The following is a 27,457-nucleotide window of genomic DNA, read 5'->3' on the forward strand; positions in this document are numbered from 1 at the left end:
ATTTGACGCTTTCGTTTCGTCGTAGCGGTAAATGAGTGGAAGCGGCGGGGACGCGCGGTCTCTCCGCGGAGAGAGTCTTTTCTTCGATCTTAATCGTCGGCATTGGAAGTCAGGAACGAGAAGGCTGTCTGGTTAGCATGCTGGTCCGCGGGGAGAGAAAGAAAGAGAAAGAAAAAGAGTAAGAGAGAGAGAGAGAGAGAGAGCTTTTTCGCTCGTTTCCAGCGTCTTTTGTGGCCTAGGCAGGCGGAACAAGATACCCCTCTATATTCTTTTGCAACCAGCGACGCTAAAGTCGAGGGTTGGGGGAGGGCTGGCGGCTTTCAAGGAATCTCTGATAAAAGCACATCCTTGCCAAGTCTGAAAGGATTCGCTTACAGCGAGTCGCGCTATGGAAATGGTGGTATCGATTCCCAGCGTCGAAACGAACCTCGAAGATTGTTTCGCGAAATCACGGAAGTCACGGATATCCTTTCCCTGGTCGAGGCTCGAACTTCGAGAGTCCACCGTCCGTTGGAAAATCGACTCTTCTCGAGATCGTCTCCTCGTCGTTAACGCCTCGTCTACCGATTCGATTAACGATCAAATGCGCAAAGATCACGGAACGAATCTTTCTCTCTCGCGATCTTTCGAAAGCCAACGTTCGATAACGATGCCACGCGAACCAAAAGTACTCGCTGAGATTGCGAATCGTTCGATTTTAATCCCTTTTCCCCTCGCGATTCAATTAACGAACGACAAACAAGTATCTTGGAACGGACCCGATCTTTTTTTCTTCTCTTTCTTTTTTTATCCGTCGTCCGACGGTCGTTCCCTTGGTATCGATTCGAGGCGAAATAAAAGTGTCTGGCCTACGGAATCGACTCGAGACTCGTTCACTTTTAATCCCTCCTCTCGCGATTTAATTAACCACGAGACGGACAACGATCCGGGAACCGGGATTTCACCTTTTATCGATCGTTCGGGAACCAATGTGCCTTTCGAGTGGCTCGAACGCGGCCTGAGAACGTTCCGTGGAAATTTTTCCACTCGCTCTTTCGTTTGCGACGATTTGATTAACCACGGGAGAAAGATCTAAAAAATACCGTTCGATTCCCCTTAAATCTCCCACCAGGGGTTCCACTTTCTCGAAGATGGATTCCAGAGAGACGGAACGGTACGTTTATGTAAATCCAGGGGCGGGTTCGCGATCATTGGCGCGGAGTAACGCGGATCGAGTGGACTCGCGATACGGGTACGCGTGGGAGCTCGAAGCTGGCCACTTGAGTACCGGGGAAGGAAAATCGGGGCCATCGGGGAGGAGAAACCAGCCTTTTTCCCCGCGGCACTCTTTTCTTTCGGTTTCCAAACCACCCCCCACCGATCTTTCTCCATCGACTGCATTCGAAACCGGCGTTGCACTTAAGGAACTTTTCCAAGGATGAAATATCGTCGCGGTTGTTAGCACGACGGGCCGTAAAGCCGGTCGCGAGCTCGATAAGCGAAACACGAGCGCGCAATGGAACCGTAAAAGCTTTGGAACTCGCACCGATGAAATTTCCATACGCGTGTGTAATTGTTCCGTTACTCGAGCCGCCGATAACCGTATTGTTTACTTTATCGTTACAACCGAGCGGTGTTTCGTGTCTGTTGCTCGAATTTCGACAAGCTCTGGGAACGTTCGCGCGATATCGATATTCACGGATCCGTCGTCCCCCTTGCGATCACGGTGGGAACCTTCTCCGTGAAATACGGTTGTTCGCGAGAAATAAAGTACAGGGGAGAAGAGAGGGTGGACGGTCCTGGTAAACGACCAACGCTCTCGGTCGTTGGAGCGTACGAACAACGGAGGAGGGAGAATGTTTGATTAAATCGCAACGGTTGCCTCGGTGTTAATTGAATTTCATAAACACGACGCGTATCTGATCGCAATTAGCATTTATGGACACGGATTACGCGCCAGCGACGAAACGACCGACGTTTCCACCGTGACCGGCTCGAGGATCACCTCGTTTCGATGGTATCGCCTTATCTCGGAAGCACCGCGCGCGCTGTGTGTGTGTGTGTGTGTGTTTCGTGGAAGAAAGTCGCGCGAGAAAGTTTTCCCCCGGAAGATTTTTTCCGCTCTCGCTTTTTACGAGTGTCCCGCAATCGCATATATTACATATGATAATGTCGCGCGAATGGAAAGTTTTCAGCCGAAGGAAGCACACCGTGTCTATACATATGTATGTACGTGTATATGTATGTAAGTGTGCGTGTGTTCTCCTTTCATTGGCAGCGGTCTCAAAAGTTGCGCGAGAGACGCGAACGTAGAAAAGTTTCCTCTGTTCGTCGCGAATTCGACGCGTTTGAAGTTCTCGCTCCCGTGGAAATTAAATTCGAAGATAGCCGAACGCGTAACCACCACGCTTTCCGGTAACGCTTCAAGTTTTCCTCTTAAGCTTCTTTTTACCGATAACGATAAGCCGGTCGAGATCGGGGCCTTTTTCAAAGCGCGGCTCTTGGTCAGCTCCCCGAAGTGCAACTTTCGTACCGCGATCATGTGCAAAGTAAAACTCTCCGCGGCGCGACGAATTTTTTACTCGAGTGGAGATTTTGTAATGTTGATTCGTCCGAAGTACGACTCAGTGGAGCGATTCGTAGCGCAAACGGTGCTCGACGAACGGTGAGGAATTTTCTCGGGAAATTGAATAACGGGTATCGGTAATTCGCGAAATGAAAACGTTCGGAGGTGAAATTCGGTACGGTTTCGTTCGTTTCCGCGATCGCGAAAATTCGAGCGATGCGATTCCACGATGAACGAAACGTCCAGCGTCGTCGAGAGCTGGCCCTCTCGAAGGCCAATTTTCCGGTGCAGAAATATTCCTCTGGATGTTGTCGATGTACGAGACGTCGAGATGGAACGAGAGAGAAGAAAAAAAAAGAAAAACTTCTGTCTCGTATCTCTCTCTCTCTCTCCGTGGAAAGAGAAATGAAAAGTTTGCGGTCCGGTTCCCGTTTTATCGAGCTTTGCGAAACTTGGAGGCGATATCGGTACGGTGGCGAACGAATAAAGAAAATTCCACGTTAACGATATTAGAACCGATAAATTAATACCTAGCGGGTAAACGGGAACGTAGTTCTCCACGGGAGTGTTCCCTTGCTTTCTTTTTCTTCTAAACAACGGGTTTCTAAGCGTTCGGGGACAATATAAATAACGCATCGGGGGTCTAATTAGCGGTACGTGTGTACATCGAGAGACGGTGTAAAGGTCTAATTGAGCAGTCGTATCGCGTAAACGCTTGTCGTCCTAATTAAGCGGCTCGTATCGCGTAAACGCTTGTTTCGTTATTTACCGCGAACATCTGTACGCGGCTCGGGCAATTGACGTGCACTTGCTATCGGGCCGCGATCGTAAAACGAATCGAATCGCGCGAATTCGAAGGAACGTTCGTCCACGGGAACGGTGGAAAAATTTTACATTCGACGCGTACAGCGACGATAATAATTAACCTACACGAGGAAATACAACGTTCCCAACGAACTCGTTCAAACGAACGCCTGCGACTCGTTGCTTTTAATTATTTATTTTCGCGACGGCTGGAACCAAGGCGAACGGAAAAAGCGAATTCCGGTACCAATTAACACTCGGAGCAGGCTAGACTCTTGCACAGCTGGATCGATCGCAATACGGAGTAACGTTACCGCGATTACAGTTTTGATCATTTCTTTCGCGCAATTTCCCAATAAATTTCTAACATTGTCCTCTAACGTTTTGAATAAAATGACAATTTACCAAGAAACGATCCGAGGTAAGAGAAATATACAAGCTACGGTTGAATCGCCCGTACCGGTATTAATTGAAAGAGAAAAGGTATGTAACTCGAGACTTTTCGAATAATAGTAAAATATTCTCTTTTATATGGAACTTTACTCGGATAGAAATCAATACGTTGTACGATTCGTTTCGATGTTATTAAAGGTTTCGTTTCCTTGGTTATTAAATTTGCGCGAGTGAACTGTACCGAGATACGTTCGCGGTTGCGTTTCGAATCGAAGCGCTCTAAAAAGTCGGGAATTTTTTAACGCGAAAAAGTATTATGCATCGAACGGAGGAGAATCCGCGCGTAATTATTCTACGTAAACGTTGTACACGCGGCGAAGCATTTGTTGCTACGTAACGAAATACGTTCCGGTATCGGGACATTTGAATACGAAAAGCTTCAGAAAACGATATTTATCCGTGCACTGACCGCGTAAAATATTTTCCTCGATTTTCCCGCGAGTACGTGTTGCGAACATTTTGCGTTTATCGTCGTTTCGAACACAAATGAAACGTGTACCGCGTTTACGGAATCGTTGAAAGAAAAATCCGCGTCGATCGCGCGAGCACGAAATCGAATACATTTTTCGAGCGTGGTCGAGAGCGTAACGAGACGAGATCGAAATACGCTCGCGTTACCGTGAACAGATCGAAGATACCGGTTATTTACGATTCGGTGCGCACAGTGGATTAGACAATGGAAGTAGGAGAAAAAATCAACGTTACGAAAAGATACAAAGGAAACGAGAAAGAAGAACTCCGCTAACGATCGAGTGCACGCGCCACTTGTTACGCTCGCACCTTAACCGTCTTCTTTGTTTCCTCTTTTCTCCGCTCGTGTTCCGTTTGTCCGCTCGAAATCGTCACCGATCGTACCAATTCGTGAACACGTATATCGGAGCGACGGTTCCTAAGGGGAACGTAATTTTCACGAGCAATTTGCAAGACGTCCCGTTCCCCGAAGTCGCGCCGATGTTTAGTTTAATTTCGCGCGTCTACGACAATAGAGTGGATTTTCGACGGGCGCGTAATTCGTTTCATTTCGCGAATTTGCGTGTAATTTCCCGCGTCTAATCGCTCGTTCGTTCGTATTGCGTTTACGTTCTTATCGCTCGTTTGAGAATTATTCACGGGTCGGAAACTATTCGCGGGATATTCGCAAAGAAAAATTTCACTGTCGAATAGTTCGAGCGGATTATTCGAGGAATTAAAAATAGTGGACAGGTACCACGAATTTGTTCGCGAATTTATTCGAACGGGTTCTCGTTTATAGAAAATTGGACACCTCGTGTTAAAAGAAACTCTAGAAACGATCGAAAGAGCTCTCTAATAGATCGATTGCACGTATCATGGGTTCTTTTGTTCCTTTTTTTATTTTGTATTCATTTCATCCCCTCGAGATGATCGCAGATCGTACACAAATTTCTACGTTTTGTATCTTGATTTTCCGCTTTGTATTTTTTGCGTATAGACAGCATCCTTTCGTTCATCTGATAATAATAATACTCGGTGAATTCGCGAAAGTCTACGTAGTTGTTTCATAAGCCAGAATCAAGAACGATCGCGTATAATTTTTCACCGGGGCGTTGCTCGTTAAGAACAAACCGGGAAGACGAACGCGTAATTGATAACACAACCGGTAACGTAAATAGCCGAGTATATTGCATAAACGGTGCACGTTATGCAATCGACGTAATTGTTAATGGCGCGGTGTAGCATCGGTGGTAGAGATGCGAACTGGTGCCTAATATAATAATTACGCTACCGGTCACGCATGCGCAACGAACGTTGTACGGTTGTTTTCGCGGGTTCGTTAAATTTCCAAACGGAAATTACGAGAGCCCAGTTCCTTCGAGGATTCTGTAGACTCATCGAGATGCAAATGGCGCAGCTCGTGGATGAAAAAAGAAAAAAAAAAGAGATAGAAAACTGTTCTCTGTAGTATACAGGGAACGCGTTGCAGTGGGTCTGGTGTTTCTAGCCAAGAAACAAACTGTATCGACGTACTAAATGCAAAGTCGATACTTATTGAACCCCCGGCGGGGAAAAACGAGGATGGAAGCCAAGAGAAACGCCACCGAGAGAAGAGTGCTATCATATTTCCGCTCGAGTAGCTGTTTCTTCGCATAAACCAGTAACCACGACCACGGGCATAGCCCCTCGATTTTTCTCTCGAGCTTTTCCAACCCCTTCGAGTTATTCCACCGACTCCGCTTCGCCGATGTGTATTCCGTGTACGCGCGCACAGCTCTCTAGACGTCATCGCGATGTCTATACCGCGCGAGGAAAATGACACTCGATCGAACAAACCGTGAAACCGTACGGGATGGGAAAACATCGTAACGTTACAGCTTCCTCGGGACTTGTTACACGTATGTAGGGATAGGGTCCCGTAGCGAGTCATGGTGCAGAGAAGGGGTAAACGATTTTACGTTCGGATTGGATAGAAAAAATGCGGAATAAAATTTTTTACGATGTATCGTCTTTGAGGAAATTGACTCCGAAAGTGTTCCGGGATATCTCGCTACGATTGATTCTATATTTTAGAGATTTTCCGGGAGGAATCTACCAATAATCCATCGTAAATGGTATAATCGAGAAGTGGGCGATTCTAAGTTTAAAAATATATTTAAAAAACGCGTAACAAAATTTTGTTTTTGAGGAAATTGACCCCGAAAGTGTTTCGGGATATCTCGCTACCATTGATTCTATATTTTAGGGATTTTCCGGGAAGAGTGTTCCAATAATTCCATAGCAAATGGTTCAATGGAGAAGCGGGCGATTTTACGTTCAAAAATATATATAAAAAAACACGTAAGAAAGTTTTGTTTACGATGTTTCGTTTTTGAGAAAATTGACTCCGAAAGTGTTCCAAGGAAACTTGCCAAAACTGATTCTATACTTTCGGGATTTTCCGAGAAGAGTGTTCCAATAATTCCATAGCAAATGGTGCAATGGAGAAGTGGGCGATTTTACGTTCAAAAATATATAAAAAAAACACGTAAGAAAATGTTGTTTGCTACGCCTCGCTTTGAAGAAAATTGACTCGGAGAGTGTTTCGGGACACGTCGAGGAAAACTCGATTCGACCGATGCGACGAGTGTTCTATATTTTCGGAAGACCCCGGGAAAAATGTCCCGGTAATCCAGCGCGCTAGAGGCCGAGGCGCCGAGAAGAAGGTAGCTCGCGAAAAATTGAGACGAGGCGAAGACGAGGTATAATGTCCCTCGTTGTTGAAAAATGAGGCTCTTCCGCGGCCGCGGAGAAAACGCGCTTCATCGACTCCCTTTACCGTGGACGAATACCTCGTAAAGACATCGGGGTCGATAACACCGAGGAAAACTTGGCCCGTTGAGCTCGTCGCCCGAGAACATTTCCATAATTATACCGTCGATTCGTCGTGAAGTTTTTCGGGAAAGGCGATTACCGACGTAGTCACGGTGGCCCATGGGGATCTTCTTTCGACGACGACGACGACAACGACGACGACACGAGTGAACTTTTCCTCGAAGAAGAGTGTTTCGATGTTTGCCGGATGCTTCGAAACTTCCACGGAAGAGCTCTTGGTCGCGATGTCGTCTTCCGTAGCGATATCGTGCCGGTATCGGAACGAAAAATCGTTTCGCAACTTTTTCAACGTCCCTGTTCGCGATTCGGCTATTTTGTAGCGCGAATTGCTCGTCCCCACCGGCGTCGTTCGTTCCAGTTTGACATTTTATTTATCAGCGACAGACGGAAGTGGAATTTTCCCTCGCTGCCGGGTAGGAAAACAGTCTGTCGTGGATGAAAACGTTTTAGTTTTAAAACGCGCGACAAATCTCCCCTCCCGTCGCTCTCCGTCTCTGTTTCTCACGCGTGCTTCGTGATCCGGATGCAAAGTGGCGCGCAAACGGTCGCGGGAACACTTCCGGGAGGCAAATCCGTTTGGAAATTCCCGGCATTTTTCCCCGGGCAACGTTACCCCGAGATCGGCGTCAGAGCTTTCGCGGCGAGCGTCCCGACGTCGACCTCGACGCCGTTATTAAAAACTGCAATTGTTTCGCGGCGAGCCGGCCCGAATCGAGCGCGGTAAACGCACCTTGCACCGATTCCCCCCGCGTCTTTCTTTAATCCCGGATAAAACGTTGCATTGTGAATTCAATTTCCCGGGGTTTTCCGGATTTCGTCGAATTCACCTCGACGATACCTTTCTCCGTGATCCTCGCGGCCAGTTACGATTTGTCGGTGATCGTAAAAGTTCGAATCGCGCGCAAGAATCGAACGTGTCGATTAATTTGCGTTTCATCGACGTAAAAAAAAAAAGAAGAGTTGATCCGTGTTGTAAGGTACTTACGATGTAACTCGTTTCTTTTTTTCCATCTTTCTCGCACATTTGCCCTTTCGATCGCCTTATCGACTAGTCGTTAAAACGAGGAGATCGAAAAACTAGGAGAAAAGTTGTTCAGTATCGAATCGAGTGTACACTTCGCTCCTCTGAGCGTTAAAATCGGCCGTAAAAAATATTACGAGTCTCCTCGTCGTGTACGAGACCCTCTTCGTGACGTTGCGCGAGCGAAAGGTCCATCGATCATTTTCTCCGCTAAGTATAATAGATACCGTTTTTCAAGTATCGCCGCGATCGTAAAGAGACGGAGGCAAAAAACCGACGGAACGTTCGTTGCGGCCGCTCGTAAATTCGATCCGAATCGAGTTATTCCGAACGTGAAGAATAATCGACGCGGTGGGAAACGATTAAAGAGTTGTTCGTTCGTTTGGTAAGCGTTTCTCTGGAAGATCGACGATTGCTTTTACGAGATACGTAACAACGATCAAGAACGTAGAAGAGGTAGGATCCGGTCTCGGAGGTGGTGTCGACGATTGGGTCGTTTACCTCGGTCCGTGCATAGGTGTTTCGAGAACGTCGTTCCGCGAGCAATTTGCAGAAAAAGATGAGCCGGAAGAGCGACGGACAGCTCGACCGCGTGGAAAGTCGCTCGTGTCGAGTGGTTTTGTTCTCCGGTACGGAAGAGGGGAAAAGCTCCGCGATTCGCAGGAGGTTTTTTACCTTCTTGTCCTGGCTTCCCTAACGACCCTCTCGAGTCGCGTCGAGTCGAGTCGAGTCGAGTCGAGTCGAGTCGCGTCGCGTCGCGTCGCGGTACGGCGGAGGGAACGGTAAGGTTGAAAAGAAGGTTGTCGGACGCGGAAAGCAGAATGGAAGTAGAAAAGGAAGTCCACGGGACGGACACGAGGCGGACACGAGGCGGACACGAGGCGGCCGCGCGCGTCGAAAAAGTTGCGATACGTGCCGAAGTGGTCAGGCCCTTGGCGAACCGTGTTACCGTCCCCGAGGAGCCTCGATTATGCGACGGTCATTAAGCCGTCGTTCGTCGCGAGCTTGACACTGCTCGAGAAAAACTCGCGAAGAGACCCGACCAAGACGGAGAACACCAGAACGGGAAGAAGAGGAAGAACAAGAACAAGAAGAAGAAGAAGAAGAAGGAGAAGGGGAACAACGAGAAGCGGCCTGTGATTCTCCTCGTGAGTTTTACCCGCCTCGAGTCGGGGAACTCTTCGAGGCGCGTGTACACCGCTTTGTCTCTTACTTCCACGTTGGAAAATTACTCTTCTCGTTACCGTCGCGTGCTAGACGATATTCGAGAAAAATTCGCGCTGGAACGAGAGAGTTCGCGATCCTCTTCGAGTCGAGGAACTCCTCTTCCAGAGTGTCGTGTATTCCGAATTGTCCCTACGTCGTTGCAAAGTTACTTTTGTCGTTACGCGGACCCACGAACGACCGACCAAGTTTACAGCCTTCGAGAGGAACTCGCGAAGTAACCGGGAAGATCAAAGACGAAGGGCAAGGGATTGTTTCTTTTTCGTTTTTGAAATTACTCCTCTCGTTAAGCGAGCCCGGGGAATAGTTCCGACGCGAAGTTTACACGGTTCGAGAAGAAACGAGGAAGATCAAAGACCAGAGGGCAAGGAACTCTTCGACACCGGTGACATGTATCGCTCTTTCGTTTTTAAAATTACTCCTCTCGTTGCGTAAGCTCGCGAAGTTGTCGAAGTTGTCGTGCAGAATTCGCGAAGTAACAAGTCCACAAACGAGAGAGAGGGGGTCGAGGAACTCTTCGACAATGCTGTTAATTCCCCTTTCCACCTCGCACCTTGTTTCTCCGTAGTGAAGTTACTCTCCTCGTTAAGTAGACTCGCGAAGCGATTTCTCGGCGAAGTTTACAGTGTTCGAGAAGAACCCGCGAAGTCGCGACGGAGCAAAGTCGAGGGAGGGGGCAACCCTTTAACAGAGATACGCGGACGTTCTTTCTTTCCTTGTAAAATTATTCTTCGTGCGTTGCCCCGCGAAACGATTCCATCGCGTGTTTCACGGTATTCGAGAAGAACTCGCGAAGAAACGAGAGGGAGACCGAAGAACGGGGGTCAGCCAAGCTACTTCGCGTCTCGAGTCAAGGAACTCTTTGACGCGTAGCTACGCATTCCTCTTTGCGCTTTGTCTCTCGTTTCACCGGTTGTAAAATTACTCTTCTCGTGGCTACGGGGGAACGATTCCGTCCTGTGCTGCTTCGCGGTAGCCGAGAAGAAACGACCGAGGTACGAAGAAGACGAAACTTTCAGGGGCGGGGAACTCTTCGACGCGTAGCTACGTATTCTTCTTTGCACTTTATTTCTCGTTGAAACGTTTCTCCCGATACCATCAGTTGTTTCGAAGTATTCGAGAACTCGCGACGATACGAAGAGGTCAAAGTTTGGGGGGTAGGGAACTCTAACGCGTATCCACGCGCTCTCTGCACTCTTTGTTCTTTACTCTCCCGTTATAAAATTTCTCTCGTCACATAGTTGGAAGATTTTATCTATTGTTTCGCAATATTGGAGAACTCACAACGATACGAAGAGATCAAACTTGGGGGGGTAGGGAATTCTCGAACGCCTATCCACGTATGCCCTCTTGTTCTACCATTGCAAAAATTTCTCTCGTCACCTAGTTGGAAGATTTCATCCATTATTTCGTAATATTCGAGAACTCGCGACGATACGAAGAGATCAAACTTAGGGGGGCAGGAAATTCTCGAACGCCTATCCACGTATGCACTCTTGTTCTACCATTGCAAAAATTTCTCTCGCCACCTAGTTGGAAGATTTCATCCATTGTTTCGCAATATTCGAGAACTCGCGACGATACGAAGAGATCAAACTTTGGGGGGGCAGGGAACTCTCGAACGCCTATCCACGCACTCTCTGCACTCTTTGTTCTTTGCTCTCCCGTTGTAAAATTTCTCTCGCCACATAGTTGTAAGATTCCGTCGCGTGGTTCGCGATATTCGAGAATTCGCGTAGACGCGAGATCAAAGACGAGTACGGGTGGGCTACGGAACTCTCCGAAGAGTAGCTGCGCATTCCTCTTGCCGCGTTGTCTCTCGTTTCTCCCGTTGTAAAATTACTCGTACGTCGCGGAGGGATCCAGCAACGGGCGTGCACACCGAACAGGATGAATTTCGGTCGAATAATTCGTGCCGTGTACCCTTTGAAGCGCGTGCTCAATTACGCTCGGGCGTCTGTGCGCGCGTAGACCCCGGAATAAGTAGAAACTCTAACCTACGACCGAACCCTGGGGCGATCCATCGATCCGAATTCGTCTGGTTCTCGAGCGAGGTTACGCGAGTGTACGCCGATCCGTGGAACGTTTCCGAGTTCGAGCATCGAAGGTAACCAACGCATCCGGTGATCGGTGTCGCCGGACTGAAAGAGACTTCGTTAACGCGCGAGCATCGCCTCGATTCGCGAACCGCCAATTCGTAATGGAAACCGTGCCCGCTCCGCTCAAATGGAAGCGAATTCATTTCGCGCGCGTCAGTGTCTCTCAAACTTTACAACCCCCTTCGTTTTTACCCTACACGCTGTATTTACGATATTTTCTATCACAAAAAGGGACAGTACCTGTACCAATCGTTGATCGGTGAATCGAAACATCGAGGTGTTCTCGATTGACAAATTTCGATTCGATATTCGTGGAAAGTAATCTCAAAATGGATCACACTCTCCACAAGTTTCTTTCATCGTTACCTTTATTTATTTTCTAACAATTCCCCCGTGAAAGTTCTACTTAAGAAACCTCCTGTGTCAATATTTCTATATTTACCGTTTATTCTCAATTGCACAATTTTCCATATATATATTCATCGTTGCGTCGAATCTCACAGGCCTCGAAAGCGATCTTCAAATTTAACGTTCTCCGCGCACGTTCCAGCCACGGTCGCTTCGTTCGTAACTTGGATTTAATGTACGCGCGAAGAAAGCTTAAAATACATTTCCTCCGGTTTATTTACCGGTGGTTGTTGGCCCCCTTCCCGTGAAATATTCCACGGTAGGACCCCCCGTTGAGAATCCCTGTCGCGCACGAACGGACGAACGCGTTCCGCGGTCCACGCGGTATAAATTCTCTCGCGAACGAACCGCGCCGCGAGTCGATTCGTACGTCGAGTGGTCGATACGCGACAAAGGGGACGCTTCCAGCGAAGATGGAACGATTTATTCGTCGAGATTCAAGTCATGGCGCGGTGCTTTGTGCGCTCCTCGTGCACCATTGCGCGCTCAAACAGCAATATGTCTCTGGCTGGGAGATTCAAGGAGCGATTTCCGCGCTGCGTTTTCCACGCTCTACGGGACGCGTTCCCCGCGCGCGTAGAAAATCCGTCGAGCGTCGTGACGAATGTTCGTTAAACGCCTCGTCCGCGCCGAGAACGATCGTTAACCACGTCGTTGCAAAATTCGATTTCGTCTCTCGAAGTCTGCTCGTTCTCGAAGCTTGAAGAAGAACGCTTGAACGAAGTCTGGTCCAACATCGTTACATCGCCGTTTGTATAATCGTGGAAACATCGTCGCGAGCGTGAACGTTTCTCCGCGCCTTTGTGGAAGTATCGAAAGAAACGTCGAGCCGTTTCGAGGTATTTCGACGGGATGCAATAACAGGAAAATCAACGAGAAAGTTTCCGACCGACCATTGCAATCTCTATATATCACCGAAAGGACCACTCTAACCCCACGTATTCCGAAAGAGTAGAAACGTATGGCCCGATGTGTCGACCATCGAACGAATCGAGTACCGTGTACCCATCTACGCACCGTCTCGTTTGTTTTTTTTTTCCTTCCCCGACAGACGTGATAACCCGTTGTACGTAAAATCTTCTCGAAAATACGCACGTTCCCCGGTCAAACAAATAAAATTCGCGCGTGTTCGGCCGTGCAAATAATTGCACGAGAAATCGTTGCGTCTGTGGTCCTCGTTAGCGGGCCAGAAACTCGCGAAGCGTCGCGTTCTTCTCATCGATGGCCAAGTAGACTCTGGAATCATTGTTTCCACGGGTCGTGGATCGAACACGAGGCCTTCGTTGCTGGTATCGCCGTCCCTGGGTGCTAGGAGCAAGATTCCTCCTACGAGATCTCGTTGTAAACAAAGTTGGCCTTCCGAGAGGGCAGTGCACCAAGCTGGCCCGCCATATTTGCAATTCCTATCGCGTTTCTTCGACGCCTCTCTCGCGCGCGTGCAATAACGGATCGGCTCTTTAAATATTTGCACCGTGAATCGCGATACGAAACGGCGGAGGAGGAAGAGGAGAGGAAGACACGATTTTTGCACTGGTCGATCCTACGGTTCGAAAATATCCACGGTAGAAGACGCACGGTCTGCTCGTCTCGTCGTCTGAAACCGAGCCAAAGAAATAGAAAAGTAAATGGCGTCGATACGACTTTTCCATCGACCAGTTTTCATTTTTCCCGCGATCACCTACGGGGAATACCTGTCGTGAACCTTCTCAGACTCGTTGGAAACGGTTTGGAACTCTTCTTAGAAATTCTGTTCCGGAAATACCGCCCCTCGCGACACTGCCCTCTAATAACTCGCGTCGTTTCTTATTTTCCCGGTGCTTTCGTCCTCTACCCCGTGTGTTTCTCGAACGAACGACACCGGTGACCCTCGATCCGAGTCTGGTCCCTCCTCGTCTTGAAATCCGCTTCTTTATAACGCCGTGACTCGTAACGAGTCGAACAAAAGGAAATCACCGGCCGTTGGCTTCGTGGATGGTTCCCGTTTCCGCGAAAATCAAGCGAGATGTTTTCCAGCTTCGGTCAAATTGCGCGTGTTTTTATTTTCGGGGAAGAAACGTGGACGAGATGAAATTTTGAAGCTTAAAAACCGTGATCGAGTTCTAGATCCGTTACGAAAGTTTGTTAATTAATTTACAGAAGAACGAACGAAATTTAGATCCAGTAGGATAGAATCTGACGTATTAAAAATGATTTAATTTAAGGGAACGAAGCGAATTTTGAACGCGCGAAACCGACGACTGTCGAATACCTGAAACTAAATTTATTCGGATGAAATTTGGAGAAAATATTGAAAATATTTTTTAATTTTGTAAATAATATTCCAAGCTAGGCCCTTTTGAACAGTCTCTGCGGAGACCAGTTAAAGAGTCTAAAAAGTCTGCGAAAGCCCTCGTGAGAACGTTTATTAATTAATTTACAGAAGAGCGAACGAAATCTAGATCCAGTAGGATAGAATCTGACGTATTAAAAATGATCCCTTTTAATTTAAGGGAACAAAGCGAATTTTAACGCGCGAAATCGACGACTGTCGAATACCTGAAACTAAATTTATTCGGATGAAATTTGGAGCAGTGAAAATATTTTTTAATTTTGTAAATAATATTCCAAGCCAGGCCCTTTCGAACGGTCTCTGCGGAGACCAGTTACCAAAAAATCGTCTACGAAAAGCCTCGTGAACGAAACAGCGAAAACTCACGGTTGCTTTGGAGAAGGAAAAGTTCTCGAGAGGCACGATCGCGTTTACGTTGTTCCTCCGTCGGCGCGGATTTCGTCGAAACGTTATCATCGTCGGGACGAGGGTCGCAGCGTTTCGTCGTCGAAGAAGAGAGAAATACGGTGGAAGGTGGGCGGAAGCAGGAGGTGTAGTCTCCCCCGATTGAAATTTCACGAGAGGCGAAGGCAAATAAGAAAATCGCGCGCGCATTCTCTCGACGGTATCGAGTATTTCGGTCACGTATCGCGACGCGCGAAACGGAGAATCCCCGACGGTGTAACTTCCGGTGGTACCGGCGACGACGGTCAGACCGAAGGAGCTGGAAATCTAGTTTCGTAAACTGCGCGCGGAAATCTCGTTACGTTGTTAACGCGAAACTTTCTTAAATGAAACGGATTGAATGAAATTCCAAACGGAAAAACCCCTCTGCGCGCCCGAATTCGTTGAAACGAGCGATACAAATTTTAACGAGCGGTGAACGCAATGTACAAGAACCGTGCGTGCACTTTGAAGTAGAAAAAGAAAGATTCTACGCGCGACACGTAGTAGTCGGACGTTGTCTGACTACGTACGGAAAACTTACTCGACGGTGTCCATATTCTACTTACGCGCGGTGCTACGTTCGCCTTAATCCGAGACTGTATTTTCTCGTCACGTTTACTCTGCGATAATTAACAATTATTAATAAATAATTAACAATTATCGTAGATCAATCACGAGAGAGACGATGGACACTTTTGTTCGTTGTTAGATCACACTGACGAACGATTTAAATTTTACCAAAGCGAGGCGCGAGAAATTGAATCGACCGCTGTTGTCTGACCACGTACGGTAAAACGGCTCAGCGCTATCCTCATTCTACTTACTCGTAGCGTCACGTTCTTCTCGATGTTTAACTTTCCGTTTCTTTCTCTGTAATCTATTCTGATCTCCGGGTACAACGATAAACAATAATAAACTGCAACAAGCTCCGCGCGAGTAACTTTTCAAACTTTCAAACTTTTTTTCTTTTTTAAATATTCCACAAAAAGAGAAAAAATTCGCGATCGTATCGAATCGAACGGTACTCGTCCGAGCACGTAGAGCGAAACGATTCACCATCCATTCCACTAGCCGGCGACACAGTGTTCCCCTTGATCCGTGCATCTCTCTCGCTTCTCGTACCGAGTAATAATAATTTAACGAACCGTTGCGGGAGAAACGATCGAAAGTTCGCCGCGTGAATCGTTTCAAAATAATAATAATAATTTAACGAACCGATGCGCGAGAAACGGTGGTCGGAAGTTCGCGGGTGTACTTTCTAGGCAAAAAGAGATCCCGGCTCCGTGTTTAGCGCGTCGAGCCGGACGTTACGTTCGAGTTTCGCGGGGGAAAATTACTCGACAGCCACCGCATTCTACTTACGCGTACCACCGCCACGTTCCCTTAATCCCCCGGGGAACGTTCGTTCTTTCTCGCGATAATGCTCGCGTGTGGTCCAAAGAAGCACCTTTAGTTTTTCCAGCCGTGTCGTAATCCGTCGCGCGGGGTGACGCACGGAAATTTGCCGACGAAACAATACGCGAGTGTCTCGTTTGTTGTCGGCGCCACCGCCGCCGCGGATTAACCGGTTTATTTAATTCGACCTGCCAGCGATATTAATTTCGCCGCCGCGAATGCAAATTGCTTCATTTCGAGCCAACGGTGTTTTCGTTCCGCGAAGCGTTCGTAAAATCGTTGCCAGCGCGGAACCCCGCGTCGGATTTTCCGCGTGTGCGCGACTTGGTAAACTGCTGCCGCACGGGCGCGGCCTGTGCGTTACGCTGCGTTTAAACCGCGCTCGCACGGCCGCGCTGCGCTCCTATGCGGATACATTAAATTCCTCCGGTTACGTGGCCGAGGCAAAAGTTTCCCATTCAGGAGCCAAAGTAGAATCGCTTGAAATTCATATTGTTTTCGCGCGGAATTGCAAATACCCCCGTGGTATACGTCGTTAACGAGTCCTCCGACAATAATAGGCAAACTTGGCGTCCCGACGCGGCGGGGAGGGAACCAACCGACGAGATCCAAAACCGTGTCACGGACCGAGCCTGAACAATAACCCGACGCGAGTTTTACGACGATTGTAAATTTTCAATCGAAGAAGAAACCTACGCGATCGTCGTGATTAACGCGGAACCGGTTTCGTCGCGGTAACGATCGAACTTTATCGAGTTTCTGGTAACGAAACGATTTCCATTCTCGGCGGAAAGATCATCGGGGAAAATAACGTAATGTCTGGACGAGCGGCGAGTCCTCGTGAAATCGCCAACCGGAGAAAATATTTCGTTGAACGTTGATAAAATTCTACCTCGGTGAGGGGGGCACGCTGACGGACGAAAAAATAGAAAATCACAGCGCAAACAAAATTCTTCGATCGGAAAATAAAAGTCCGGCTAGTTTTAAATCCGGCGAGTGTTTTCACCGTGCGCGACAGATCGCAAAAAATTAAACACGGTATTCGCGCGGTTAAAGGATAAGAGAAATATTATTTTTCCCCGGGGAAAAAAATGGTGTTTACTCGCGATTTAAAAAGGAGAAAAAGGGGGATAAAAATTTGACGGACCTCTGTCTCTTCCGTTTAAAATTATTCTTCCGTGTTGGAAAAAATAGTATTTTTTCACGACCGGGAAAAAAAAAAAAAAAGAAAATAGAAACAAATTGGTAGTTCGACGGAGCCTTGTCGACCCTGTAGAATTATTTTCCCGGAACAAACGCGATGGAAAAATTCGAGAATATCCGGTTTAGAAATTCGTTCGCTCAAACGTTGAAAATTGGCCACACGGTGCTCGTTGTTAAGTAGCTGGACCCGTAGGCACGACGATGGTAAATTCGATTGGTCTTTCGCTCGTGGATTCTGTTTTTTCTCCGCCATCGTTTTTCTTCTTTTTTTCCCACGATTTCCACGTCGTAGGACCGAGACCAACCGAAGATATTGTGTCGGCGATTTTTCAAAACGGTTCACCGCGTCGGTTGAATATTCATGAAAAGCTTGGGGCGCGTGTGCATGCATCTCGGGGTGCAGCCGAGGCGGTGCATTGGATTCGCGCGGCAAACTGCAGCCACGTAGAAAAGCCAGCCCGAGCCGCGTTCACGGTGACGATCGCAGCACTTGGAATTACGTGTACCACGACGTTGAAAAGAGGGAGGAAAGTACCGGCGGCGCTAGTCTGCGTCGAATGCTCGAAAACGTACGTTAGTGTCAATGGGTGCGAGCGAGAGCAACGACGTACTACGTGTCTCTAGCACTTCGTCAACGAGTTCGTTCTGTCTACTCGGGGAGCTATTCGCCTAAAAATACCTGCCTCTTACGCTTTACCGCCGTCACCGCGTGCACATTCCGTCCGCGATTTCCACGATTCGAATCAAGATCCCACTATGCGAAACAGTCGTGGTTCTCGGTCCTTTTCCAGCCCATTTTGTACACCCATCTCGATCAAAGTCGTTAGATATCGCTACTCGATGCTCCTGTATTGCCACGACCGTGCAGAAATTTACTAAACGCGAAACACGAGATTTCGGCAACGATTCAAAGTCTTCGAAGCAAGAGTGACTGGACATTGCGCAAATATTTCGAACGGGGATCGTTTTATTGTAGTTCTCTACGAACGGAAAGTTTTGGTAACGTTGCGATCGAACGAAGAATCTCCGAGAAGATTTCAAGCCAGATGCGATAAAAATTAAAGCGTCTTAATGTCGATTTCGAGGAAACTCCACGGAACTCGAAGAGCTATAAACTTTCATCCCTCCCCGATGTTACCTCGAAAATTGTACGAAATGCTGGAAACGTTTTCCATCGAATTTTTAACGAAACTAGGTGCACGGTATAACCAAAGAAAAAAAAAAAAAGAAAAAAAAAGTGATAAAGGTAGTCGACAATTCGCTTTTATCCCCTTTGCGAGGCAAAGGGGGTAGAAAACGAGATATTTTTATTTCGAATTCACGATCAATTGTCGACGATTTCGTACCGTCCCGATATTGTATAGGAAAAACGAGTGTAAAGTATTGTGGGTGAAAAAAATGAGCAATTTTAACGATTTTCTTCGGGCGACAATGGATACAGTCGATTTTACATTCGCATCACGCGCGAACGTACACGGCGAACATTTGCAACGATACGCGTTGCATAACCCCAGCTGCGTTCCAGCAATGTGTACGCGAGCCTTTGAAGCATCGATAAAGGCTTTGTGACCTGATTCGCGTCTGGTATCGGGGCTAGCTTTTTTTATTTCACGGGAAATAAATCGGCGAGGAATTGAAAAGCTCGGAGACGTTCGAGCGCGGTTCGAACGTTTCTCGTACGTAGACGCCCGATGGCCGATACCGTAGCATCGAGATAACCAACGCGTTACAGTTAGAGTTTACGACTTAAATACGAGCAAAGATTTGCTCAAGGACACGAAACTTTTCCACCGAGTTCTCAGACACCCCTGCTCGAGAGAGAGGTAACGCAAATAGTTCGAGAAACGATCGAAGTATTCCGAATAAAGTTACGTCGCGTCTTATAGATTCTCGAGTCGAGCAGAGGAGCAAACGTTTATCGAACACACCGAAGCTATCGCTTAATTATTCCTCTCTGTTATTTCTTTTATCTTATTCGAGCACCGGAATATTTACCAGAATATTTCCACCGGCCAAAATTCAGGTGCGTTCATATTTTTAAAAATATTTCCCCACATTGGATACCGATTCCATGTACAATACACCGAATTCTTTTAAAAAAAGTGGATCATCCGGGTCACTAAATATATTCTTCTATTTTATATATCGATTGAATTTACAGTACACGAGTTCTTTAAAGAAAAGAAAATCATCCCTCCTCGGTCTGCTCTGTTCTTTCACCTTTCATATTTCCCAAATCTAAGAGCTTTTTTTTTGTCCAGGAATATTTCTGAACGTTTTTCAACGAACTTCGTTCTCATTGGATAACGCGCCGATGCGAATCCATGGAGGATTGTTACACTCGCGTCTCCAGTCCCTCGTTCGCGAGAATCTCGACGATGGATACGCAATTCTTCTCGCTTCTTCGTTGCAAAAAGTGTCTCGACTGACGTAGCTGGAAGTAAAAATTGATTACCACCGGGACCACCAGCAGCCATCGCGAATTTTCTTCGTCGCTTAACACGTGGCCGATTTTTCCATCCGTCGCGAGAATCGGGGAATACCTATAAACAAACCACGGTGTACAGAGAGCGGAACAATCGAACCGATCGACCGCAAGGTACATCGAGCGCTTTGCAAGGTGGTCTGGTACGCTCTTATCGTTAGTCGGTTCGCCCCGGACCCGTTAATTGGATTCCAGCCGGTGAAATAACATTTCCCATCGGCCCGTCTCCGAACGACTCCATTTCGCTTCGACGCGGTATCGAGTCTATTTAAAAACGCATAAATACTTGGAATACTTTCGTAAAATATCGCCAAAGTATCTTGGAAGCGTGCACCGTACGACAATCTGCGAATGCAATTATCGTCGTGTCGCTTAAAAAATGTTTCTAAATTGAAACTTCGTTTCGAGAGAATCCAATTCCGTTGAAATTCTTCGTAGATGCACTATCGATTAAATATCTCCTGAACCAGTGACTTTTCACAGTGGTTCGCTAGTTTTTTTTTTAACAGAGAATATAAATAATAGAAAAAAGAGAAGGTGATGTTCGTTCTTAATCCGTGGAGAAACTGCGTTAAATTTCTTCCCGTTCGAAAGAAGTTCCAATTAGAAAAATTCCAATTAGAAATTGAAAATCGCAAGAAAATCGACGGTACATTTTTCTATGTAAATTCTCGATCGTTTCTTCCGCGTTTCTCGATCGATCCTTTCGCGTTTCTCGATCGTTCAGTCCCGTAGATTTTTCAACGTTGGTTGTTCGCGCGCAGAGATCTCCGCGAGGTTAATCGTTCGCTCGTGTGATGTGTTTTCGAGCACGGTACGTTGGTTAAGAGATGGTGGATGCACCGACGAGGGAAAAAGGACACGTAGCAATGGCTCTGCACACCGTTCGGAGATCTCCGCGTGTGCGGTTGGCTGTGGAAGCTGTACAGCTCGGTAGGGATAGCGGGCTAACTTTCTAAATTATTGCCAGCAATTTATTACACGCTTTGCTCGACCGCGTGGCTGTTCTCCCGCGAATCGGTCCGCGGTTTCCAAGCGTATTAATCGGCCCGAGTGTTCCGGGTAAACGGTTAATTCTGCCAGGAGACCTTTTCGTTCGCCTATTCCGACAAAAAGTGCACGTAACTCTGCCGCGCGAATCGTGTAAAAATACGACCGATGCGTATCGTTCTGTTCGTAAATGATGGCCATTGAAAATCGAAATCGTCGTAACGTCTTTTACGATCTCGCGTCTTCTCTACCGTGGAAAAACGGTCTGTAGGCTACAAGAACGTAAAAATAAGAATACCGTGGATTGCACGAGGTTAAATTGTAACGAGGGAAGATTCTTTTTGAAATTTTCGCGCAATGATTAATCTTCCGTGACCCTGAAGTCGTATAATCGTGTATGTACTGTTCGTGGACGAGAAGAAGTCCAACGAGCCACAGTGGGGGAACTGGTAGACCAGAGTGGGGACGTGAATGCCTTCTTCTCGCCAAGGAACAGTACATTTTTCAAATCTAACTTCACTTTTGTACCGTTCAGCGTCGTTGTGACTTCGCAACAACGTCATCGACCAATCCACTTATAAAAATGATCGTGGAAGAAAATGGTTGCGACGATTGATATTAATTTTTGTCTCTGTTCTCCAGGTGTGCGACTGTCTGGGCGTTAGCAAGGAGTGCGACTACTTCGGGCTAAAGTATCAGAACGCGAAGGGCGAGGAGCTCTGGTTGAACCTGAGGAATCCCATAGAGAGGCAGACCGGTGGTGGTGTGGCGCCACTGAGGTTTGCGTTGAGGGTTAAGTTTTGGGTACCGCCTCACCTGTTGCTGCAGGAAGCCACCAGGTAAGAAGAAGCTTTCTTCTTGCCGCGAGAACTTCACCGAGCTTGGAAACACTGGCCACGCGATCGCTAGATCATCGAACGAGGTGTTAGAATCGATTATTAGCCTGATCGAAATTTATCGACCGTGTTCTCCGTTAACGTTCGATAAATTATTCTATGGTAAAACGTTACAACGGGACGAAAGCTCGAACTTTTGTCTCGATCGGTCGTGTTTGCTTTGTCTCGGGTTGTACCGATACTTTCGACGAACGAAATACATTTCGGGGAAATGTTGGAGAAAGAAGCACGATCGAAGGTGGTACCGAGCTCAGTCGAATTGAAAATCGTTTCCGTGGAACGAATCGGAGGATTCAACGTGGCGCGCGATTGATCGATCGATAGCACCGTGAAAGAGTTTTCCTCTCAGGATCGAGGCGAGCTGGCACGTACAAAATTGCATGCCGGGATCGAGGCACGGACCAACCGATTGCGTCGCATAATACGATCGAATATACAAGGTATCTTCGTAACAGGTGCCCCGTAATTGGAATCGAGTTGGAAATACTTGGAAAAAGTGCTCTTCCAAATGTAGAGTATCACACTTTCTCTACACATTCGACCATAATTTGTGGTACGAACGGGACGAGAATGATTCTACTGCCCGAAATAAGAGGAAAGCTAAGGAAATTGCATCGGAGGCTACCTTTTCGAGAAAAGTGCATTCAAAGATCAATTTATAACAGTACTCTCGGACCTCGTTCGTAGTATAAATTTTGGTACACATACGGTTAGATGCACGCGAGATACATCGATTTTCGAATGCATTTTTGGCAAAAACGAAACCACCGACGCAATTCTGTTACTCTATATTCCCTTCCGTTTTCGGACCGTAGACTCTCCTTAACCCCATTTGTGCCCGAATTCCAGTTCACGGTGCACGTATAGACGCACGCGTGCTGGAATTTCAAATATATTTTTCCCCGAAAACGAATCCTCTGATGCAATTTTCTTAATCTATATTTTCTTCCCGGCCCTATTTGTGCCACGAATTTTGCTCCACGGTGTGCGCATGTAGGTAGTTAGGTGCACGCGTACTAGATTGAATTTTAAATGCATTTTTCCCCGAAAACGAAGCCTCCGATGCAATTTTGTTATTCCACATTCTCGTTCCATTTCGCGCTACAGAATCTCCCTGACCCCAATTTCTACCACGAATTCCAGGAAAGCCCACGGTGTGTACAGACCAAGTTAGGTGGACGCGTGCAAGAATTTCAAACGCATTTTTCCCGGGAAACGAGGCCTCCGATTGGTTTTCCTTGTTAAAAAATTTTCGCGACTTCTTTCGAGTCACGGGCACTTCCGTCGACCTCGATTCGTATCACGAGTTCCAGCCCACGGTGTGCGCACAGATTTCATCCGAGAGACTCGAGGAGCGCGCGAAATTTTCAAAGAAGAAACGATCGGATCGGGCGGGGAATTAATAACGAGGATTTCGCGACGAGGAGCTCGAGACGAGGCTGGCCTCTCGGATAATCGATTTCCACCGATCGAAACGTAATCCCGATGAAATCGCAGCGTTGGTCGACGCGCGGTAGAGTAAACGCGCGCAACGAGTAACGCGCGTTCGACGTGCGAATTAATTCGTCGACGAGCCGGGGCTACCGGTAATTGCACCAGCTGACGCGACACGGGTGTTCGTTCGTTCGTTCGTTCGTTCGTTGGTTCGTTCGTTTCACCGACGACACTTGCGTCCAGCAACACGTGTTCCTGGATTTAAACCGCGCCGAAGGGGCGTATGAAAAATCCTGGAAAAGCGTCACGTTGAAATTAAATCGCGAGCCGCGATACTCTCCTCGACTCGGGTTATCGAGTTTTCGAACGTTTCCCGTTTCTGTGTACAGTTGGAATCATTTTGTCGCCGATACGTATTAAAACGAACGAGAACCGAGCGATAAAAAATTACGCTCCGTGACACCGTGTTCGAAAAACGTCGAGAATCGTTCCCCGGGTGGGTTCTTTCGTCCCGCAGCGATTTCAGTCGAGCCTCGTTGCGTTGCCCCGGAAAAGCCGATTATAGGAATTTTCCTCCGTTCTTTCCCGTTGGCGTTCTCCTAACTGTCGGCTGCACCGATGCGCCACCGAGTTCTTATAATTGTCGATACAGCGTATCGCGCGCATCATCGACTCGAGCCCCGCGAGTTAGTTTCCATTCGGTTTCTTTTTAATCCTGTAAATTGGAAACGACTGTAAGCCGATCGGCTAAACAGTCGGTTGTCCCGCGTCGTAACGATGTTCATCGTTATCGAGAACCGATCGACCTTCCGTTATACCGATCGTAATCCTAGTGCAGGGGTTACGGAGTAACCCCCTGACATATTTTCGGGTCGAGTCGGTGTTATATCTAAAGGGCGAATTTTTCACTCGTACGTAGGTTTCTCTGAGATACGGCTGAATACGAGAAAAGATACGGAGAAAGTTGTCCGCAAAGTGCGATAAGTTGTGTCGCAAAAGAGTTCTTCGATGGTTTAATTCTAGCGTTCGCTGTGACTTCTCCAAAAAATGTTCCCGGTGTTCGTTATGAGTCGTCTATGAGTTCTACCGATCGCTATGACTTCTCTATGACTCCTCCGTGACTCTCTATGACTCCTTTATGATTTCTGACGTTCGCCGTGACTTCTCTATGACTCCTGTCGTTCAACGTGACTTCTCTATGACTCCTGTCGTTCGCCGTGACTTCTCTATGACTCCTGTCATTCGACGTGACTTCTCTATGACTCCTGTCGGTTGTCGTGACTTCTCCATGACTCCTACCGTTTACTACAAGTTCTCTACGATCTCTGTCGTTCGACGTGATTTCTCTATGACTCCTACCATTTGCTACGACTTCTCTACGACCTCTGTCGTTCGACGTGACTTCTCTATGACTTCCGTCGGTTATCGTGACTTCTCCATGACTCCTACCATTTGCTACTAGTTCTCTACGACCTCTGTCGTTCACCATGACTTCTCTATGACTCCTGTCGGTTGTCGTGACTTCTCTATGACTTCTACCGTTTGCTACGACTTCTCTACGACCTCTCTCGTTCGACGTGACTCCTTCGCGACATCGTTCGCCGTGAAATGAAATCGGTCCGTGTACAAATGGGCGTTTCCCACTAATTTCCGCCTCCAGATACCAGGTATTGTTCCTAAGATCCTTGGAATTCGGCTCCGACCGTAGTTACGATCGCACCTGTCCAAGAATCCCAAGTCCGGTTTCAAGAGCGCGAAACAAAGCCTCTGGAAACAAAGACCGTCGAATCGACGCATCGATGCCACGAATGCTCGACGACGAAGCAACCGACAGCAACGAACGAACTCCTCTCCACCGTTCGCGGATGAAATTCTTACTTCGTTGAACGCGCGCGTGCCATCGTCGATTAATTGCAAGCGATGCAAAGTTATCGCAAAGCTTTCAGGGTTGACGCGTCGTCGCGCGAATTAACACCGCGCGAACTGTATTAACATCGTTGGAATATTTCTCCGTTAATATCTCGTCGGGACGTATAAATGTTCGTGTCAGCCACGCCGGACGGACGAATTAACTTACGATCGTGGTATGAATATTTTATCCAGCCATCGGATGGCGAGAGTTCAACCCTACCGGGGCAGCGTTGGATCCGTCGAGGTCGGGATTAAAGCGAACGACTCGTTAAAGCCGAGCTTGGAAAACGGGAATTAAGAGGGGAAAAACGATTAATATTTTTCGGTAATGGGGCTGGCCCGTTTGACTATTCATCGCGCGGCAGGCATTCGGTCGGTGACACTAGAATTTCATTAAGGTAAAATTGATCATTCGGTCCCCGCTCGCATCGCGCCGCTCGCGCTGGAAAATGTATGTAGCCCGTGCTCTTTGTGCAACGCTTTATGAACGAATTCTCTACGAAAGCGATCCCCGTTCGACGTTTGCATAGTTTCTACCGGTATGGACCGATTGATGACTAATATTTTCCGAACTGATCGTCCTCGAAACCTAGGAGGATCGATTCTACCCCGTCATCGTCGACGATTCGATCCTCGTCTTTAATCGACTCGAGATACGAACGATCGGGGAATTATTCGTAATTGGCGCAAATTCGATTTGTAAGTTCATTACCGTTTATTCATAGTGGAATGTACATATATAAAAAAAAATATAGAGAGGAGAAAAGTGTCGTCAGAGACGAGAGTATCGCGTACTCTTTACGATTTTCGGTTTCGAAAAATTACTAAAACTAGAATTCACCTTTTAACGAAAGTATTCGTTCGAACGCCGACTTTCTACATTTCGATGAGAAAGTAACGTTTTGGGATAGCAAAGATTATTTCGCGTCGTTCGACTCGCATTTTCTTCCAATCCCACTGTCTACCTTCTCTATATTTCGAGCTTTGCGCGAACATTTTCAAAACATTTCGCGATAAATCTCTTCCCACGAGAGAGCTCTATTCTCAGCCAGTAACAGAGAGTTTGAGAACGAGAAAATTACAATGGTATTCTCACTGTTCACCCCACTACCGATCGATGATTAATTAATTCGACGGTGGTAACGTCGACGTTACGAATTTCAGGGGACAGTTCCGAGCGTCCGGGTAAAAACACGGGGAATCGGTACCGCGAAAGTTGTATTCTTAAATGGACACAATGGACAAATAGCATCGAGTAGAAAGGAAGGGAATCTGGTACAAAGCCCGTGGACCGAAGCGATGGAGAATGACCGAATTCCGGAACCATAGAACAAAGCGAGTAGTCGCGGAAATGGTCGCGGTGGAACGGACGGGGGTTTCAGATTTGGCGGTCGTTTGCCATGGGGGAATATAAATCAGTGGTTATTACAATGGTATTGTCGCGAAATACACCGAGTTCCGCGTGTTTGCGCGACCGCGTTGCGTTCCGCGATATTGAATATCACCGATGCGGGACAATACGTTTGTTTCGTTCCGCGGTAAATCTCCGCCCGCTTTAACGTCATTCGTGTCCGTTTTTTATCTTACGGTGGAAATTTAGTAGGCGAGGGGCGTATGGGGGAGGGGTGGATAGACGACAGGCGAGACGGGTGGATTCATTAGCGATACCCGACATTAATTTCGTGTCTCTCGTTTGCGAATCGCCCTTTCCCCTCACCGAGACCGACGTAACGAGCGCAACGTACGCTAATCAGTTCCCTGACGCGCATAGCCGACCGATAGTAAAAACTGTACGTATAATTGAAACACCGTTTATCAAATTTTGGCGGCTCTATCTTTGAAACGTACGAGAAAGGAAATAAGGAAAGGGAAGAACGTTTCATCCCGGGTCTGCAAGTGAACTCGTCGGTAAGGCATCCTAGCAGGCCCTGTTTTATACAAGGGACATTGGAAGATCGGTAAGGGATCGTATATATACCGATCGGAGCAGGTACGGGAACTTGCGGGAAACGGTTGGTGGTGAGTTTCCCTCTGGTGGCAAGCGTGGGTAGCGCCGCCACAGAATCGTTCCACGATCGAGACTGGGTCCTCTCCGACCCGAATTCACCGAGATTTCGACAGATCGATATCGAAGAACGGAAGAAAGCCTTTTGAAAGAAGTGTACTCGTAGAAAATACACTTTTAGAAATGGTGGACGTTTTGTCCACGACCAAGGTACTTTAACAAATCCAACGAATCCCAGCAACGGGAATTAACCCGAAACCGTAACGATATTTTTCTATATTTCCGTTTATTTCCCCTCTCGCGGTGAGAAGTTTGCGCTCGGTGCGGCCACCAGGGAAAGTTGGCCGGAAAATTTCCGGATGGAAAATTTGACAGGTTTTTGCGGGGCTGCGGATCTCTCGGTCTGTCTGGAAAGTCCAGAGTCCAGCATTTTCGAGTACCGGGGCAAAGAGCTCGCTCGCTCGCTCGCTCGCGAGTATCCGGCGAGGTTTTGAAAGTTCTC

The 27,457-nt window shown here is 47.4% G+C and overlaps 1 protein-coding gene across 1 annotated transcript in view; it reads left to right on the top strand.

Moving 5' to 3' along the window:
• The window catches only part of Dnr1 (E3 ubiquitin-protein ligase defense repressor 1), a 152,088-nt gene that overhangs the window by 107,990 nt on the left and 16,641 nt on the right, over positions 1 to 27,457 (top strand). Inside the window, exon 3 of the mRNA XM_076318401.1 lies at positions 21,352 to 21,548. Within this exon, the coding sequence (XP_076174516.1) occupies positions 21,352 to 21,548 (197 nt within the window). The remainder of the gene's footprint in view (positions 1 to 21,351; positions 21,549 to 27,457) is intronic.

Source organism: Ptiloglossa arizonensis, chromosome 8, assembly GCF_051014685.1.
Source record: "Ptiloglossa arizonensis isolate GNS036 chromosome 8, iyPtiAriz1_principal, whole genome shotgun sequence".
Taxonomy (NCBI): Eukaryota; Metazoa; Arthropoda; class Insecta; order Hymenoptera; family Colletidae; genus Ptiloglossa; species Ptiloglossa arizonensis.